Source organism: Nestor notabilis, unplaced genomic scaffold (assembly GCF_000696875.1).
Source record: "Nestor notabilis isolate BGI_N333 unplaced genomic scaffold, ASM69687v1 scaffold3343, whole genome shotgun sequence".
Taxonomy (NCBI): Eukaryota; Metazoa; Chordata; class Aves; order Psittaciformes; family Psittacidae; genus Nestor; species Nestor notabilis.
Window position 1 is genome coordinate 46,896 of NW_009922221.1, and position 16,777 is coordinate 63,672.

Genomic DNA, 16,777 nt, shown 5'->3' on the forward strand with positions numbered 1-16,777 from the left:
TCTGGGCCTTCCGGGTAACTCCCCCCAGTTTATATACTGGGCATGACGTGCTGTGGTATGGAATACCCCCTTGGCCAGTTTGGGTCAGGTGTCCTGCCTCTGCTTCCTCCTGGCTTCCCCTCCTCTCTGGCAAAGCATGAGACTGAGAAAGTCCTTGGTCAGAGTAAATAGTACTTAGCAACAACTAAAAACATCGGTGTTACCAGCCTTGTTCCCAGGCTGAAAGTCAAAAACACAGCACTGCACCAGCTACTAAGAAGGAGAAAAAATGACTGCTGTAGCTGAACCCAGGACACCAGCCCTATTTTTAACGCCAATCCCTTTAGAAGCTTTTAACTGGTGGAATAGAATAGACTACTTAATTTGGAAGGGACCTACAATGATCCTCTAGTTCAACTGCCAAGTTAAAGCATGTTGTTAAGGGCATTGTCTAATAGCCCCTGATAGGCTTGGGGCATCAACCATCTCTCTAGGAAGCCTGTTCCAGTATTTGGCCACCCTCCAGGTAAAGAAATACTTCCTAACACCCAGTCTAAACCTCCTCTGGTGCACCTTTGAACCATTCCTCTCGCTGCATACCAGGGAGATCAGCACCTCCTTCTCTACTTCCCCTCCTCAGGAAGCTGTGGAGAGCAATGAACCTCCTTTTCTCCCATGCTAGACAAGCCCAAAGTCCTTATCTACTCCTTGTGGGACATTCCTCCTCTGGATGCATTCAAGCACCTTCGCATCGTTCTTAATTGGAGGGGCCCAGAACTGCACACACTATTCAAGGTGAGGCAGCACCAATGCTGAATACATCAGGATAGCCACCTCTTTTGACTAGCTGGTTACACTATGTTTGATTCACCCCAGGATACAGTCTGCCGTCTTGGATGCCAACGACCTTGTGGATATCTTCCCATTGCCTGGCATCAAGGCTGATGGAAGGGTTTCTCCTCATGTGATGGGGCAGAGAGGGGCTCCTCTGCAGGACACTTGGGACAGGAGCCAGGGACCCTGGCACACGTTGGTCAGGACTTTCCAAGGGAGTTTGAACAGTGGTGGCTGACTTGTTCCTGTCCTTCAGGCTGACACTAGTGCTCATTGTAAGCCAAAGCAGTGGGCCAAAGTGCCTGAAGAAGATGGTCAATGAGGAGCCTTATGGTGTGACAGTGTGCATAATCACCTCAGTGCTGTTTAACCTATAAAATGAGGAATGTGTGAGGTTTAATGTTCGTGGGGCAATGTGTGCAGAGTAGTTTCGCTTAGAAAAGCATTTGCTGAACCACATTCAGCACATAACTGAGGCTTAGAAGTATGTTCAGAAAAGCACACAACAAGTGGCATGTTTAATCCTCTGAGCCCCTCATATTGCAGGGTCCGGGGAGAGAAAGATTCAAGCATTGTCTCAAGAAATAACCTGTAAATAACCTGATTTAAGGGAAGCAGTTCTTCCTAATACCTGTAGCTTTACATCTTTGTGTTGCTCCATTGAATCCCACTAAGTTCTTGGCTTTGAGACAAGAGATACAACTTAATAGAATGTAGTTTCTTTGTTTGGTTGTTTTTTTTTTCTACTGTGGAAGTGATGGGTTTTGATCACGTTTGCAATTAAAGGCTGATGTTTTCATTATGCTTTCTTGCACCTCTAATTGTCCAGTAAGGCCAAATTTCTTACTACTAGTTCTCTCTAAGCCAGAGCTGCAGGAGGCTGGTGCAGACAGGAGTGATGTAGCCTCTGCTTGCTGTCAGTCTGCACATACTCATGGGGAGAGGCAGGACACAATGGGAGGCAGAGGAATGACAGAGGAAAGGGGTTTGATGGCCTTTTCATTTTTTCACAGGCATTCAGCTGAATGTGCTTTCTGTGTGTTTTCCATCTCTCCTCACTGCAGGTGTGTGCAAGGTGTTCCTGCCCTGCAGCACTAGGACAGAGGGAGGTTCATACCACCCGTACTCTATTATCTATATGTAACTATATGCTATACCATCTATACATAGTTAGATATATAGTCCCCTATTGAAAGGAGCTGATGTGGCACCACAGCCTGGATTTCAAACAAATGAAGGGAGAGCCCCTGCTCCTGCCCTTTCCTTCATGCCATTCTCCCTCTTTCCACCAGGCATCTCTAGCTCTCCTCAGAGGGCTGAGACTGCACTATTCTGTGCCTTTTTATTTTCTGTGCCTCCGATGAAAGGTGTAAAGGGCTTTTGGTGACCAGTATTTGCTGTGAGCTTAAAAAATGTCTGTCTTCCTGCCTGAAAATGGAGCTTATTAAACTACTTATTTTATAACGTGGTATGTGTATGCTTCAGACTTCTCACATTTATTAATTCTTACCAAAATCAAATGGATTAGAATTAAATATGACACTGATGAAGTTGTTATGAGCATTTATCAGGCCACATCCTTTTCCTGTTGTTTTCCTGGTATGCAGCAGTGAAGTCAAGTATTTAAACATATTGGCATAAAAATTTTCTGGTCTCAAGCATTTCTTTGTAAATAACCACAACCACTGAAGCCAAACTAAGCAGGCCTGTGGCTCTGATGCTGATATAGCAGTCAGGCTTGTGAGCTTAACTACAGGGGGAGGGGGAGAAACTGGTAGACTATCTTCTTCTTTAACTACAAGATTATTCCTCCCATAGTTAAATTTCTGCAGAGTTGATACCTGGTTCTTCTGACTAAATTGTTTCAGGATCCAGAATATTGTTGCTTCCATTCCTCTGTATCTCACAAACTTGTGCAATTTAGATCAAATTCAATATCAAGATGAGTCCAAGCTTCTAAAACTGCAGTTTAATAGCATATACATAGCCTGCATATTTCAGCCAAATCTCTTCCTGGAACTTCTTTTAAACTGACCTGGTTTATCAAACTAAGAAATATTGACCATTTCTGTGTAGGATAATTCTTGCTTATGATTCTGGATCTAGGGGAGGACACATGTTTGGAGGAAACTCACCCATGCTGATTTAATTGTTATTCCCCCCCCAAAAAATGGACACACTATATAGTTGTGACTTCCCACTCTTCTGCTCAACAGCACCTTGCACACCAATGTCCAAGGCACCCATGGTAGAAGGAACTGCTACTCAACAGCACAAAGATTTACAGCCAGTACATGATGTTGTTATAAAACTATTTGTATTTGTCACCTTGATGCTAGTTAGACCATGGCACTTTGTGTACAGGTGAATCACAGAGACAATGTGAGTGCTGGGTTTTGGTTTGATTTCAGCTGAGTTTTCACAGCCAGGTTGTGCATTGCTGTGTCGTGTGGCTGTGGAGGAAGCACAGCTTGTCTTTAGCCTGCTCCAGCTTGCAGGGGGTCCAAGGGCCAGTTGCTGCCCAGCTGAAGGGCACTGGAAGAGGAAGAAGAAGTACACTGGGAGCCTGAAGTTTGCCACCTTGCACCTTCCTCCTGGTGGGCCATGCTTGGTGATGGGTGATCTCCTCTTCAGAGATCTCTCTGCCTACAGTAAAGGGCTGTGTTTTAAGGTGTTTTCATTATTTAAAGTTGTTTCATTTAATTTCATTTCAGATAGGTCCATCTCCTATACGAAGGTACAGGAGACACCCAGGCTGCATCATGCTGCTGAAGGTGAAGCTGGGTGAGTGACTGAGAAGGGTCCGGGTGCTGTGCAGCAAACCTCCCAGCAAGAAGGAAACCCAGGCAGGGTTTCTGCGTTCATGTTTTCATGTTGCACACCAGTCACTTCGCTACCCTTGGTTCTTCACTTTTTACTTAGCACCACGTTCTCCATCCTGAGGAGCACACACAATCTTCAGGTCTCCCAGCTCACAGAAATGAGAAGACCTATGACTCAATCCCATACTTTCCAATGTACAGGAAAAAGCAGCCTTTTCTCACTGCTGAGGGAAATCTGGGGCAGATTCTCTGAAGAGTCCCAGCCGTGGCTTTCTAGCAAATGTCAAGCCTGGGAAAAGAGCCCCGTGGCCAGGCAACTACCTGAATGGGCAACACAAGGTGCAAGAAGGCAGAGGACATCTGAGGGTAAGAGGGGGGTGTCTGGTTATGGTCACCCCCGTGGGTGCTGGAGGGATGGCTCTTCTTTTCCCTAGCCTGGGGGATACCTTCTTACCTTAGGTGGAGGTTAGAGGAGAAGCAAAGGTGGAAAGTTTGCTAAGAAGCCTTATTCAATTTAAGCAACCCAGGAGCAAACCAGTTTGAGAACTGAAATGTAAAGATTAAGAAGCCAAATCTTATGTGCAAGGCTCAGGAACAGATGAGGGTTTGCATTTCAGGTGAGGCCATGCTCAGGGACAGAAAGAGGTTGCCCAGAATGTTAACATTCTGAATAATTGCTATTACCTTAGAGCCTGGAGGACTGTGATGTATTTGGTCCTCTACATGGTACAGCCACTTAAAAAGGAAGCAACTTTTGCTGGAAAAGCATAGCTAGCCCAGCATATGTCCCATAGGAAACCCTGCACTTGCTGACAGACTGAAAATGCTCCTGGGATCACTCTACCAGTGTGTTGGTATCTTGGCTGCCTGTGGTGATGGGGAACAGACAGTGGTTTATTTGTATTGTTGGGGAAGAGAAAGTGGTTTACTTATATTGTTTTATAATACATGTATCATTTGATTTACTGACCTTTGCAAAGGAACTGGTTTGAAGCTCTGTGCCAGGTCTTGCATATACAGCAAGTGTGTGTTATGCATGCTATCCCTTAGGGACTGGCTTTCAACATGCCCCTGATTCAGTGCTGCTTTCCAGGCTGTGCTTGTGTTAAAGAAGTATGCAAATGCACCACAGAAAAAGAGGGGAGTTGAAATCTTTAAAAACTTGAAAAAAAATTCAATACTTGATCATTCATGACAGCTGCTGTTAAAGAGGTTTCTGGCCACACAGGTGAGTCATGGATGATAGACATCACCTGTATGTGATGCACTAACAGGCATGTTAAAAAGGACACTGGCTCAGCTGTGACCATCACTGTTGTGGCTCTGTGTGCACTGAGGGGCTCTGCTGAGGTGCCTCTTGCTAATGTATCTCTGCTCTTTAGGTGTTTACAGACCACAATGAAGCTCATGGGTGCACTCTCCACCTTCCAGTCAAACAAATTGAGAGAACAGCGACAACCGAAAAAAACAGGGACTTGAAGACTAGACTAATGATGGTGAGTCCCTGGTGCAGATGCTAACTCTGGCATTGGTAGAGACTGGCAATTGTATCAGTCACATTAAGCTCTAATTCATTTAAAAACACCCAACATTTGGTGTTGGCATTGAAAAGGGTTTCCATCTGTAGGTGGACTGGGTGAAAACAGCATGAAAGACTTACCTGGTCACACCTCTTGATTTGTCCAGAGGTCAAATTGTAAGAAGAATGCAGCAGAAGGTCAAAGACAGTACTTTAAAAGCAGGAGACAGAAAAACCAAAGCATGGCTGTATGACCAAGGGTGTTTCAAGGGCAGAAGGCTGGAAGCAAGGTGTAGGTAAAGGCTGAAAGTAAGGAAAAGTCTCCCTGCTATTTCCCACCTGCTGGGAGACAGAGCATGATGTATATTCTCTGTTTAAAAACTGTTAAATCTTGTCAGGTTTTCACAGGAGAGAATTCTCCCTGGTTGGTTTGAAGGAGTGGGGCTGAAGGTGGTGGTAGTGAATTCTGTCCTAAAGAGAACCTGAACACCTTCTATACGCAATAGACCTGGTGCTTGGTGCAATTAGGAGATACTTTATTCGATGGTAGGACTTTTCTTGGTTCTTTTTTTCTCCTGTCTGCAGCATCGAGCCAACAGAGAGGTAATTCCCACTGAGTTAGACTGAAATCCACAAGTGGTGGCGCTTGAAGCATTAGGCTGTGTTCTAAATGAATAGTGGGGTAAGAGAGAGCAGGGGTTGGCTTTCCAGCATGAGTGTGGAAAGGGAGTATGTGCTTGTTCTCGCATGCTGTCAGCCTCCTTGCTGGTGAGGCTCTGGCTGTAGCACCAGCTTTGGTCTCTTCTTATGTTTGTGTTGCTAGAAAACAGCAGTGAAATGGACTTTTATAAAAAGTTTAGCCATCATGGAATGTGTTTGATAGGGATGTATAACTAAGAAATGATCTAGCTGAATTCTCCAAGCTGAATTTCCACTGCTGGAAGTCAAAACAGGAGGAAAAACAGGTTTTGCTATGTAAATTAGTCAAATGTGATTTAGACGCATTTAAGAAAGTTTGTGACTCAAAATTAATCACGCTGTCTACTTTCAAGAAAAAGATTCAATTCCCAGGATGCCTTTGTGTTTTTACTACAAAAACCTAAAAAGAAACAGGTTTTGAAGGTGTTACTTCCTGGCAAAAACTTTACTGTCTTTATTGAGCTTAGTGCTGCTTGTTACGTGAGAAAAAAAGCAAAAGAATCACAGTTGTATTTTAACCAGTCAAGTGATCTCCTATGGTTTCAAGGTAATCGCATCTCAAGGCTCTGCTTAGCAGTATGACCTCAGTAAATTAGAGATAGCTGGAGAAGTTCAGAGTTCTCTGAATTTACTGGAGCTGTAAATGTGCTGGGCACACTTAAGATGCTGCAGTGCAGTGGAAGCAGAGAAAAGGCAGTGTTCTGTAGAAGGTTCAAACCTGAGGAATGAGGATCCTTTTAAAAGAAGTGGTATATTCCACAGGCTTTGATGTGATTGTAGGAAATGCTGAGGAAAATTGCCCAGCCAAAGTAAGCTCAAAAAAAGGGGAAACAAATCACAGTTATGTTTACTCAGTAAATAAACTGATTGAAGGTATCAGCAAAACACTGGAATCTTCATTTTTCCTGGTAACACCAGGCAATTAGTAGTTGTAATACAGATACTAATGACTGTTTGGATTCCTATTAACCGACAAGGGTAGTCATGCATGGTCTCCCTTCCACAGCTCAGCTTCTGGCTTAGTTGCTGGCTGTGTCTTAATCAGTAATGAGGTGATTGGGGTGACAGAGATGCTTAATAAGCAGCTGTATGGTTTCACTGCAAGATACAGATATGCAAGGGTCTAACAGATGTGGAGTATACAGACAGGTGATCTGAGAGCCCAGATGCTCCAGCAGCCTTCTGTCCCACAGGAGGATGTAGCGGCTCTTGTCGAGGGCAGTCCAGATCTTAAAAAGCTGAATTTCTCCCTGGAGGTGCTACAAGCTTTTCAGTGACTGTTGAGGGAGCCTCAACAGTTTATTTACCATTGCAGCGGAGGGTGCTCTGCTTGAGGTGGGAGCAGTTCACTCTGGGGAAGGTGCGGTACATTTACAGTGTGGTAAAATGCAGCTAGGAAACAGAGCTGCTGAGAGGAACTGAAAAGTGACACTGAGCCCTGGCACTGCTCTAGGCAACCCAAATGAAACCTCTCATTTCAGCACATTGTATGAAAGATACAATATCTCTATATCTTTAATATATATATATATGTCTCTCATATGACTAGACAGCCTACAGCCTTTCTCTGCTCTATTAGCTTTAACTGGAATGTCTCATGTTTACTTAAAGCTGCATTCTTTTTAAAAGGAGGACAGTTTGTGGTGTGTGACTTTGATGTGGTGATAATATCCACTAACGCTGTTGTTTGCAGTTTCAGAACTGGAACAGGCTTTTACCCATGCACTGAACTAGGTAAATACAGTTTTGGTTGGAATGAAGATGAGCTATAGAGCAACATCTCTCACTCACAAGTGTAGTTTGCCAAGTCTCAGGAAATATGAAAAAGGAAGTGGTAACTAGGGCCTTAAAAATGAAGAAGAAAAGCAGATTTCACCTTGTTCTTTTAACATGGGCATTTGTCTGTCCTTGAAGCTGTTGTGCTTCAGTTAAGTGGGAGGAAAAACAACTCATTTTTCAAACCTCCCACAAACATAGCAGTTCACAAGCAGCAGCGCGCCCTTGGCAGCACTTTTGGCCATGAGCTGGGTGCTATGGAGCAGGCCATGATGCAGCTGCCATTGGGTAGGCTCTCTCACACCTCTGGGATGCTCCTTGCCCCATGGGAAGCTGACCACAGGGTCCAGGGCTGGGGCCCGAAACGCTAGCTAAAAGAGAACTTGCAGAAGTGGTGAGGTGGGGTGAGGAGAAGATAAATGGTGGGGCATGGCAGCTTCAAAACGCCTGCATCTTGCCACAAGGTCTGCCTCCCTGCAGCTTTGCCTGTTGTGGCTTAAATGAGTAAGTACTGTTCAGTACAGGCAGTGTGTGTAAAAGTAGCTGGCATGGTGTAGAGGAGGTGCCAGCCACTGGGTGAGGGCTTATTTTTACAGTAAAGTATGTCAGTTGGTATAGACCAGGCAATGTAGATGACATCCTGGTGCTTCAGAGCAGGTTTACTGCAGGTCTGTTTGAGCTGGGTGTGTGCAGTCCAGTGGTGGCTCACTCCTGGTTCATGACCAGGAGTTCACTCCTGGTCATGAGTCTTCGTCTTGGAGCAATGGGTGCTGGGGAAAGCAATTGCCATCTCTATGACCTGTTGGTGAGGCAGAAATGGCAGTGATTTACAACCCAAGTGAATTAAAAATTCATGGTTGCAGCATGAATTTGCTTCTGGTGATCCCTCTGTCATGCAGTATGCTGCAGTGAGTGCCGCTGACATGTATTTTGTAGATACTTTGGAGTGAAATAAATGGGAGAAAAAGTTTCAACAGGGCCAAAGGCAATGAACTGTGCCAATCCAGGGATACAGGATGGCTTCACAGGACCAGAGCTACACTGGCAGCTCAGCCAGTGCCTGTCACCCTTTTTGCTTCCCATGTTTCCAGCACTTGATGGAGAGCAGTCTGTGCAGCAGAGGATCACGTGTCTTGTCTTCAGCCATTCTGACTTCCTCAGATGAAAGACACTATATAAATACAGCTATTCTTAGTCTGGCAAGGTTTGTTTCAGTGTGAATACTTGCTGTAATCTGTGTGTTTGCCTGATGTTAACAAGATAAACAGAAGATTGCTTGTGTGAACTGGACATACCCCTGCTGAAGGGGTGAGTTTTATCTCTCTGGAGCTTTCCAGCTACCAGTAAGGTAACAGAACTGCAAAACCTCATCATGCAGTGATATTATGTGGCAAGCAGTTCCTAGGAGTGATATTCCAATGCAAATAGCTCTTTTGCCAACAGAAACTCATGTCAATGACGTATTCAGAAGCAGCGCAGATTCCCTCACATAATACTCTCTATAAAACGATGTTCTCTAACTTTAAAAATATACCTTTAAAAAAAGGTGTGTTTTAGTACTGGATTTGTTTCCTTCTCTTCTCACTCCCACATGTCTTTACTGGGGAAATAGTTTTAGCTGTTTTCAGAAGTTGTCAGTGCAGATGAAGGAAGCCCCAGCTTATGCAGAGCTGTCTCTGTGACAGTGGCCACCTCCACTGAGTAGCAAGATGGGCACCACATGGTGTGCCCAGTGCCCAGTCCTGCCATGTCCTGCTTGAGCAGCAGGGTCTGTCTTCTGTGTGAGGGCTGGGTGGGAGCTGTGATGCGAGATGAAGTGGCAAAGGGCATGACTTTTAAGAGCGCTGGATGGGCACACACACACAGAGAGCAGATTGGGGACACTTCTGGGGAGATACACAAAATCTTGCCTTGGGCAGAAGTAGGTGTTAAAGGGGTTTTCTGTGCGTCCCATGGTTTTGATTTCAGGAGCAGGTCTGCATCTTTGGACTGAAACCACCGTGAGCTGCTCAGGCAGATCCTTCTGATGGCAGTGGGCTCAGCTCTCCCTCTGTGGTAACTATTTTCTACCTCATGCTGCAGCATCCTCTTTTCATCTTCCTCTTCCCCCATACAGAGACAGCGAACTAGGGACTGAGGGGAAAAGCAGTTACCTCTTTTGGTAACTGAGCCTTTGCGCTATCTTTCCATGTTTTGTATTTTAGCAGTCCCAGAGGAGCAGCCTGAGTAGAGTGTGTGTGTAGCTTGTGTCTCTGTTTCTCTACACGCTTTGCAAATATGCTATTTTGAAATTAAACCAACTCAGCTTTGATTTTGGTCAGCACAAACACATTTCTGCCCCTCGTTGTAAAGACATTCCCCTTGGAAAAAAATTAAGTCCCTTTTGGTGTGTGGCAGCCAAGGTCTCATTGTCCATCTGACTCCATAAAGGGGTTGCCTGAGCTATTGCCATTTGTTGCTCTGTTGTTCAGAACAGGGTGGCTGCCAGGCAGGTTTGCACATAGGGCTCCTGCTAGACTTGCCAGTACCTCAAAGGATTGCTGCCTTTTCACAGCTCCTCTCCTTGTGTTTGAGTGGAAGTATGGAGAGCACACTCAAGGTTTGTAGGAATGAGTTAGTCTAAAGTGGAACATGCTCTGAATGTGAGAGGAGAAAAAACCCCTGCAAAACCATTTTGCTGAGAGAGGCAGAAGTGTGTACCTTTGAGTAGCATTGGTTTATCTTTGGTTTGTGTGCATTTTGGACAGGGTAAGTTGCACTAGAAAATGACATTTGAGTGAAATATTGCTTAGAGCAGCACACAAAGATGTGAGGTTTAGAACGATCTCTCTGAAGATCAGTTTCAGTCTTCAAACCCGTTTCAACATCATTTTACAATCTGGAGGCTGCCTTAGGCAGAGAGGTGGCTGCTTCTCTCACTGCAGGTTTCAGAACACTTGAAAGTACTTGGTATGATAAACTACTAGAGTGACATTTATTAGGCTTTCTTTGTGAGTAAAACTTTGGAAGAAATGATGGCTGACCATTCTCACATGGAAAAACTGTCTGGTTAATGCTTTTAACTGAAGTATTTAATCATAATGAAATGATGTTGGACCTTTAGAGGTGTCTGTCCACCTATGCTCACCATAGCACCTTGCTGGAAGGTAGGAGACTATCAGTGCTTCAAGCTAGGGTTGGATCCTCCCTCAGGTGCCTTCCAGCTTGTAAATCATATAGTATCATAAAAGCAGTTTTATGAAGGCAATAAGATGTTCCGTAACAGATCCTCTACTTGCTATTAAATTATTCGATATTTTTTAAATTTTTGTTAAAAATATTTTAGATATGTTATTTCAAAGGGACCTCTGGGACAATATTACTTTTTAAAAGGTTTGGCATTGTTCTGATGATACTTTTATATGTATATAGTGGAGCGGCACTGAGCTGAAGTGAAGATCATAAAACACACCAAACAAAGGGACAGGAAAAGGGTTTGGGCAACAAACTGTGGGGTTGATTTGTTTTTAATTGGACTGTGTTTCTTTTCCTTTTGTCCAAACTACTTTTATGCTTTACAGTCTTTCAGTTGCTGAGTGTACAAAATACAGCTTCGGGATCATATTTGCTATTGCACAAATGCTACTTGCAGGATACTGGTGGATAGTCTTCCACTGATAAGAATGCCCTTGAGAACAGCCAGCTCTCTGCTGTGTTGGGAAGACCTGTGGGGTTTGGCCCTGCTGGAGAAGTATGGATAAAACCTTTGTGTCCTGAAAGAGCCTTGTCCAGAAAATATAAAGTTAAATAGAGCTGCTCTTTAAGGACTGTGTCAAATTGCATCTGGTTTTGTTCAATTCGCAGAAGAGAGCAGAACTGAAAATGTGGTTTTGGGTAGCACTTGGTGTTTTTTTAATTTTGAATTTATTTTTGTGTTTTCATCACTAGGACAATGCTGCTTTGACTTCACAGTGCAACTGAGCTCCTGGGAGGAGACCTGGGTATGTGAGGGGTTCACATTCAGGTTCCTACCATTTTTCTGTGTATTAATAACAACATCGAGAGAAGAAACCTTTTCTGTTGTGCAGTCTGAAAATAGAAATTCTCAACTTGTGTATTGACACAGAAAGGCTTTTGTTGTTGTTTTTAAAATGTCAAATGCTCTTCAGATTTACTCATTGACAGAATTGTGCACCTTCTCAAACTGCACAAGGCTTTTCATTGAGTTTTTTTGTCCTGGTATAAGAATAACACCAACTGGATATTCTCCAGAGTTTAGAGCAAATTTCACAGAGGAGCCTGCATGTAAAACTTTGATTTAGGAAGACCTGTAATCTTAGCTGCAGGTCAAAGAAGGAATTTAAGTCTATTATTTAAATGTAAGTTCATCTTGAAAAGCAGTCAGTTAAAAGTGACACCTTCTGGCACAAAAGATCTCATTTTGTGCTAAAAGATTTGACTGTTGTAATAGCCCTGTAAAACCAACACAGATGGGTTCTCCTCCTCTCCCTGCCCTCTTCCCCCTTTTCCCACACGTTTCAAGAATGCTTAGACAGTTCTCATTTACATAAGTAACAAGCAAAATTTAGACAAATTCAGTTATATATAAAATCACTTTTGGCCAACAAATAAGTGGCACTGGTGGCAAAAAATGGAAGAAAGTAGTCCAGTTTAACTTCCAGATTCTGTGCTATGAGCTTGCTGCCATGTATGACGTGAGCAGACTAAGTCTACAGACCAGTTGTTCGTAGTGCGCCCCAGGACGCCCTGTTCTTAGAGATGAATTTTGTAAACTGACTTCTGTTTCCTTCATTGAGAAAATGATTTTCATTTATTCTTTAAGTTGAAGTCTCTCCTTATCTGAGTGTGCTGGGCCTCTACTATCGACTGAGCATCAGCACAAGTGAATGTTATCTCCCTAGCCCTGGCACATCAAACTTCTCCCCCACCCATGCATAGAAGAGTCCCTACACACTTTTTCTCTCTCCCTACTATGTATGTGCACTTATTCCTCTGAAGATCAGCATATTATCTTTCCCAGACTTCTGGGTGTGATCCATCTGGATGTGATCATCATTCCTGTTCTTACTTTTTCTGTTTATTATTGTTTATTCAGTTGTTCTTGCCAAAGTTGCAACTTGCCAGAGTTACAAACCTGATGTAGTTCCTGGGAAGGAAAATCTCCAACTAAGTCTTGAAGTTGTTTTAAGGAGAAAATGGTAGAAGCTTGTGATGAAGTAGGTAGATAAGAATTATATACTGCTGACTGGGGAATTAAAATGTATTTTCAAATCATACATTTCATATATATACAGTTTATTTAGTAGAACATGTTCTTTTTCACACAAATATTTCATATGCAAAGTAATGTGAAAGTTGCAAAAAAGAAAGGTTAACTCATTGAAAAGGCTGCAAGTTACTGAATGATTGAAGCACTAGCAAATAATGTTTTGAAAACCTACAGTTTTGTAAAGCTCTTCCTCTTGCTCCTTTGCAGATAATGGCAAAGATGAGGATAAAAACCCTTCTTTGCTTTTGAGCTCCTTGCATGCCTCAGCTGCGGCCATAGCTTTAGTACTAACAAGTTATAAAACACTTGTACGTTTAGGCCCAGTATTAGATATGTGCAGCTGCCCACTTGCACAATCAATCATTTCCATGGAAATCAATTCATACTTTCAAATCTGAGCATATGAATTGTACTCTCAAAGTGGGTGCCCTTTCTTTTCAATTTGCTCCAGACATAAGGTACTTTCTTTTCACATATTGAATGAAGAGAACATCTGCCCCAGAATGAAGACTTGATTACAAGCAATCTTAGACCATTTTTACAGCTGTTTTTAAAAGGCACAGAAATGGATTTCTTGATGGGAAAGTGTTTCTGGCTAAGAGCATGAACCATGCAACATAATGGTACAAGAAATTGTAGGCTTAATTTTGCAACAAGGAAACCTTGAGTTTAGACTCCGAGCCAAACTTGCAAATGGCACAAGGCTGTTGACATACCAGAAGTGCTGACTGAGAAGGGTTGAGAGATGTCCACAGATGTTTTGTGAAGTGTACAGTGTAGGCTAGGAGGACTTTGCTAAGGAATGAGGTGGATAGAGCTGGTTCAGTCTTCCAGCTGTGGGAGTAAGGAGTATATCAGACAGGAGCTCCCTGTTTTTCTGTGATGCAAGGCTTGCTTCCCTAATTCCCCTCCTCCAAGAAAGAATGAAGAAAACAGAAAACAGACGGAATAACTTTATACATGTGTCATGCTGCATCTTTGATAGAAATACAGTGATGTAGAAATACAGTTCATCACATACACTCTTTCAGTAAATGGCATATTTGAAGGGGTTCTTTTGGTTTTCATGTGCAAAAACATTCTTAAAATTGGAGCAGAAACCCATGCTGACTCCTCAGCAAAGATACTCAGAAATGTTTGTTGCTCAAGGAATTGCTGGTACCTAGGCATTCTGTTGGGGTTGTATATTGGGCAGCCTGTCCACCATGAAAAAGCAGAGGCTGCTGTCCTGCGTAGCAGCCGCGACCAGTGTATAATGCTTACAGGAGGGAGAATTCACTGTTGTTCCAGGCTGGCCAAGCCGTTCAAAGCTAATGAACTCCAACAGTGACCTTCTGGAATATTTACAGAAGGAAAGAGCAGAGTCAGGCTCTTGGCTGGGTACTGCTGTTTAAGTCTCAGACACCTAAGTTAGAAAGGTTTTGAATAGTTGTTTCTCTATCTGGCCCTTAGCAACAACTTGCTGATCACATTGGCAAAGGGAAAACTGGTGCAGCAATGACAAAGGCTGATTTTAAGTGGCATTGCAGTGATCTGGGTAGTTTTCCTCTGTCAAGCCTTTCACATTTAGTGGATACCGTCAAGTCTTAATGCTTCTTTTGGTGTCATTCTGTCACTTTGCTAATGCTGCTGCTTTTTTCCAACGTCTTTCCCTTTTCATCTTTAAAGGGAAATAAAATACAGAACAAGTTCACGTTCATCAGAAAAACATTGTCCTTCTCCTGTACCCTCCCTGCCACGGCCAACGTGACCCTACTGTTACGTCAGGGATAATGCTGTTGGCGTCCTGTGAGGCAAGTGGGAGCCAAAGAAGAGGTGCTCCTCTACTGCTGGCAGTCCCATCATGTGGCACAAGGCTTAAAAACAGGACAGAGTTCAATCACCTTTTTGAGGTGTGTCTTCTCACGGAATTCTTTTGCAGCAAGGTAATAAAAGATGGCATCCAGGCAGCAGTTGAGGTTGGCTATTATCATTGACACCTGAATGAAGAAGCTGATGGTTTGTTTCATACTGCAGTCCACTATCACATGCTGTCTTACCAGGTACTGCAGGCAGATAGCAAGGTGGACAGGTGTGAAGCACACCAAAAACACCACGAGGTTGATGATAATGACTCGTAAGGAGCCATTACCTTCTACGTTCTTTTTAGCTTGACTTTTGTGATTCAGGAGAATCCAGATGTTTTGGGCAGAGCAGAAAATGATCACTGCAAGTGGGATCAGAAATCCAAAGATTTCTACAGAAACAATGAGGGGGGTGCTCCACGCCTGTTCGGACATGTTGTGAAAGCATTTAAAATTATCTTCCTCATGAAACACATACATTGGGCTGCTGCAAAGCCAAGCTACTGCCCAGATGAAGCAGCAAATCAAGATAGCCCATTTGGGGGATTGGTTAGCTCGACCTTCAAATGGGTGCCTTATGCAGATATATCTGTCGACAGTAATGCAGACGATGATGAAGATACTGCCGTACATGTTGACGAAATAGAGAGACTCTATGAATGAGCACAGGAGTCTGGGTGCTTTCCTGATCGAGTAGTACAGCTTGAGTGGGAGTGAGAGAAGCAACAAGACATCTGCCAGGGCGAGATTGATCATGTACACTGAAGTTTTGGTTTGTTTCTTCCAAAAGCAGCAGAACACAGAGAGGGCCAAGGCATTGAGAACCAGCCCGAGAATGAAGGTGGGGATGGAGATCCCCAGCAGGAGGGTCTTTGCTAATCTGTCGATGTCTGCAAAATTGCATTCCCCGCTGCTGTTGGTCATTTCTCCCCTAAAATGACAACAGAGAAAACAGATTGGAAATGTGTAAGGCTCCCAGTTAATGACTTGATATATCAGAGTGAGATACTTTCAAACACGGCTCTGGGGTTTTTTGGTTTTGAGCTAGACACTTGATCATTCTTTGGCTGTTACTGAAAGCAAATCCTCATCTCAAGCATAGAGCTTTCTATTTCTGATTTGAGTGGCTTGATCTGTTATAAAGGAGTCTGGTTTTTGACATCAGGTAGTCAGCATTCACTGACTACCACTTCCTTTAAAATAATCCCATCCAGATATTTAAGAGACTGACCTATTCAAATGTATGTTCTCAGAACTCTGAGTGTACTGGTTATCTCTAGTAACTTGTATGTATGTTGAAACTTCCATAACACTTATGTTCCTTTTCCTCATGAAATTATTGTTCCATATTAATGTGGGTTAAACTAATAGCTGGGATTTTACTCTTATATCTGTGATTCCCTATACATCAGTAGCTTTTGATGGTGCGTTTTTACTACACCTGCATTTATATGGGTATTTAATTTCATATAGTGCTTCTATCTGGTGCAGTTTTTTAGAAGGTAAGCTTAAGACGACTGATACTTTATCTAGGTACAAACTGAGTAAACACCTTTTGTAGCCTGTGTTTAACTTTCAGCATTGGTTAAGTTTTGGGTTTGCAAGTACTTTAACTGGTTATCTTAGATAATCTAGCAAAGATTAGTAAATGTGTGACCTCTTCATAATCGCAGAATAGTTTGGGTTGGAAAGGACCTTAAGATCATCTAGTTCCAACCCCCCTACCATGGGCAGGGACACCTCGCACTCGACCATGTCACCCAAGGCTCTGTCCAACCTGGCCTCAAACACTGCCAGGGTTGGAACACTCACAACTTCCTTGGGCAACCCATTCCAGTGCCTCACTGCCCTCGCTGTAAAGAACTTCTTCCTTATATCTAATCTAAACTTCCCCTGTTTAAGTTTGAATATTGTTCTTTAAAAATGTATAATTTGTGGGGAATAGGTATTAACACTGGTCTTACAAACCTGCGTACGCTCTAACAAGCTATGCCTTAAAAGTGCTTTTTGATAACATCCTTAAATCAAAATCACA

The 16,777-nt window shown here is 43.2% G+C and overlaps 1 protein-coding gene across 1 annotated transcript; it reads right to left on the reverse strand.

The window, feature by feature from the left end:
* Window positions 1-14,739: 14,739 nt before the first annotated feature.
* On the reverse strand, window positions 14,740-15,666 carry LOC104403395 (G-protein coupled receptor 55-like). The gene has a single exon (XM_010011509.1). The coding sequence runs from the start codon at window positions 15,664-15,666 to the stop codon at window positions 14,740-14,742; it is 927 nt and encodes a 308-aa protein (XP_010009811.1).
* Between the last annotated feature and the right edge of the window lie 1,111 nt (window positions 15,667-16,777).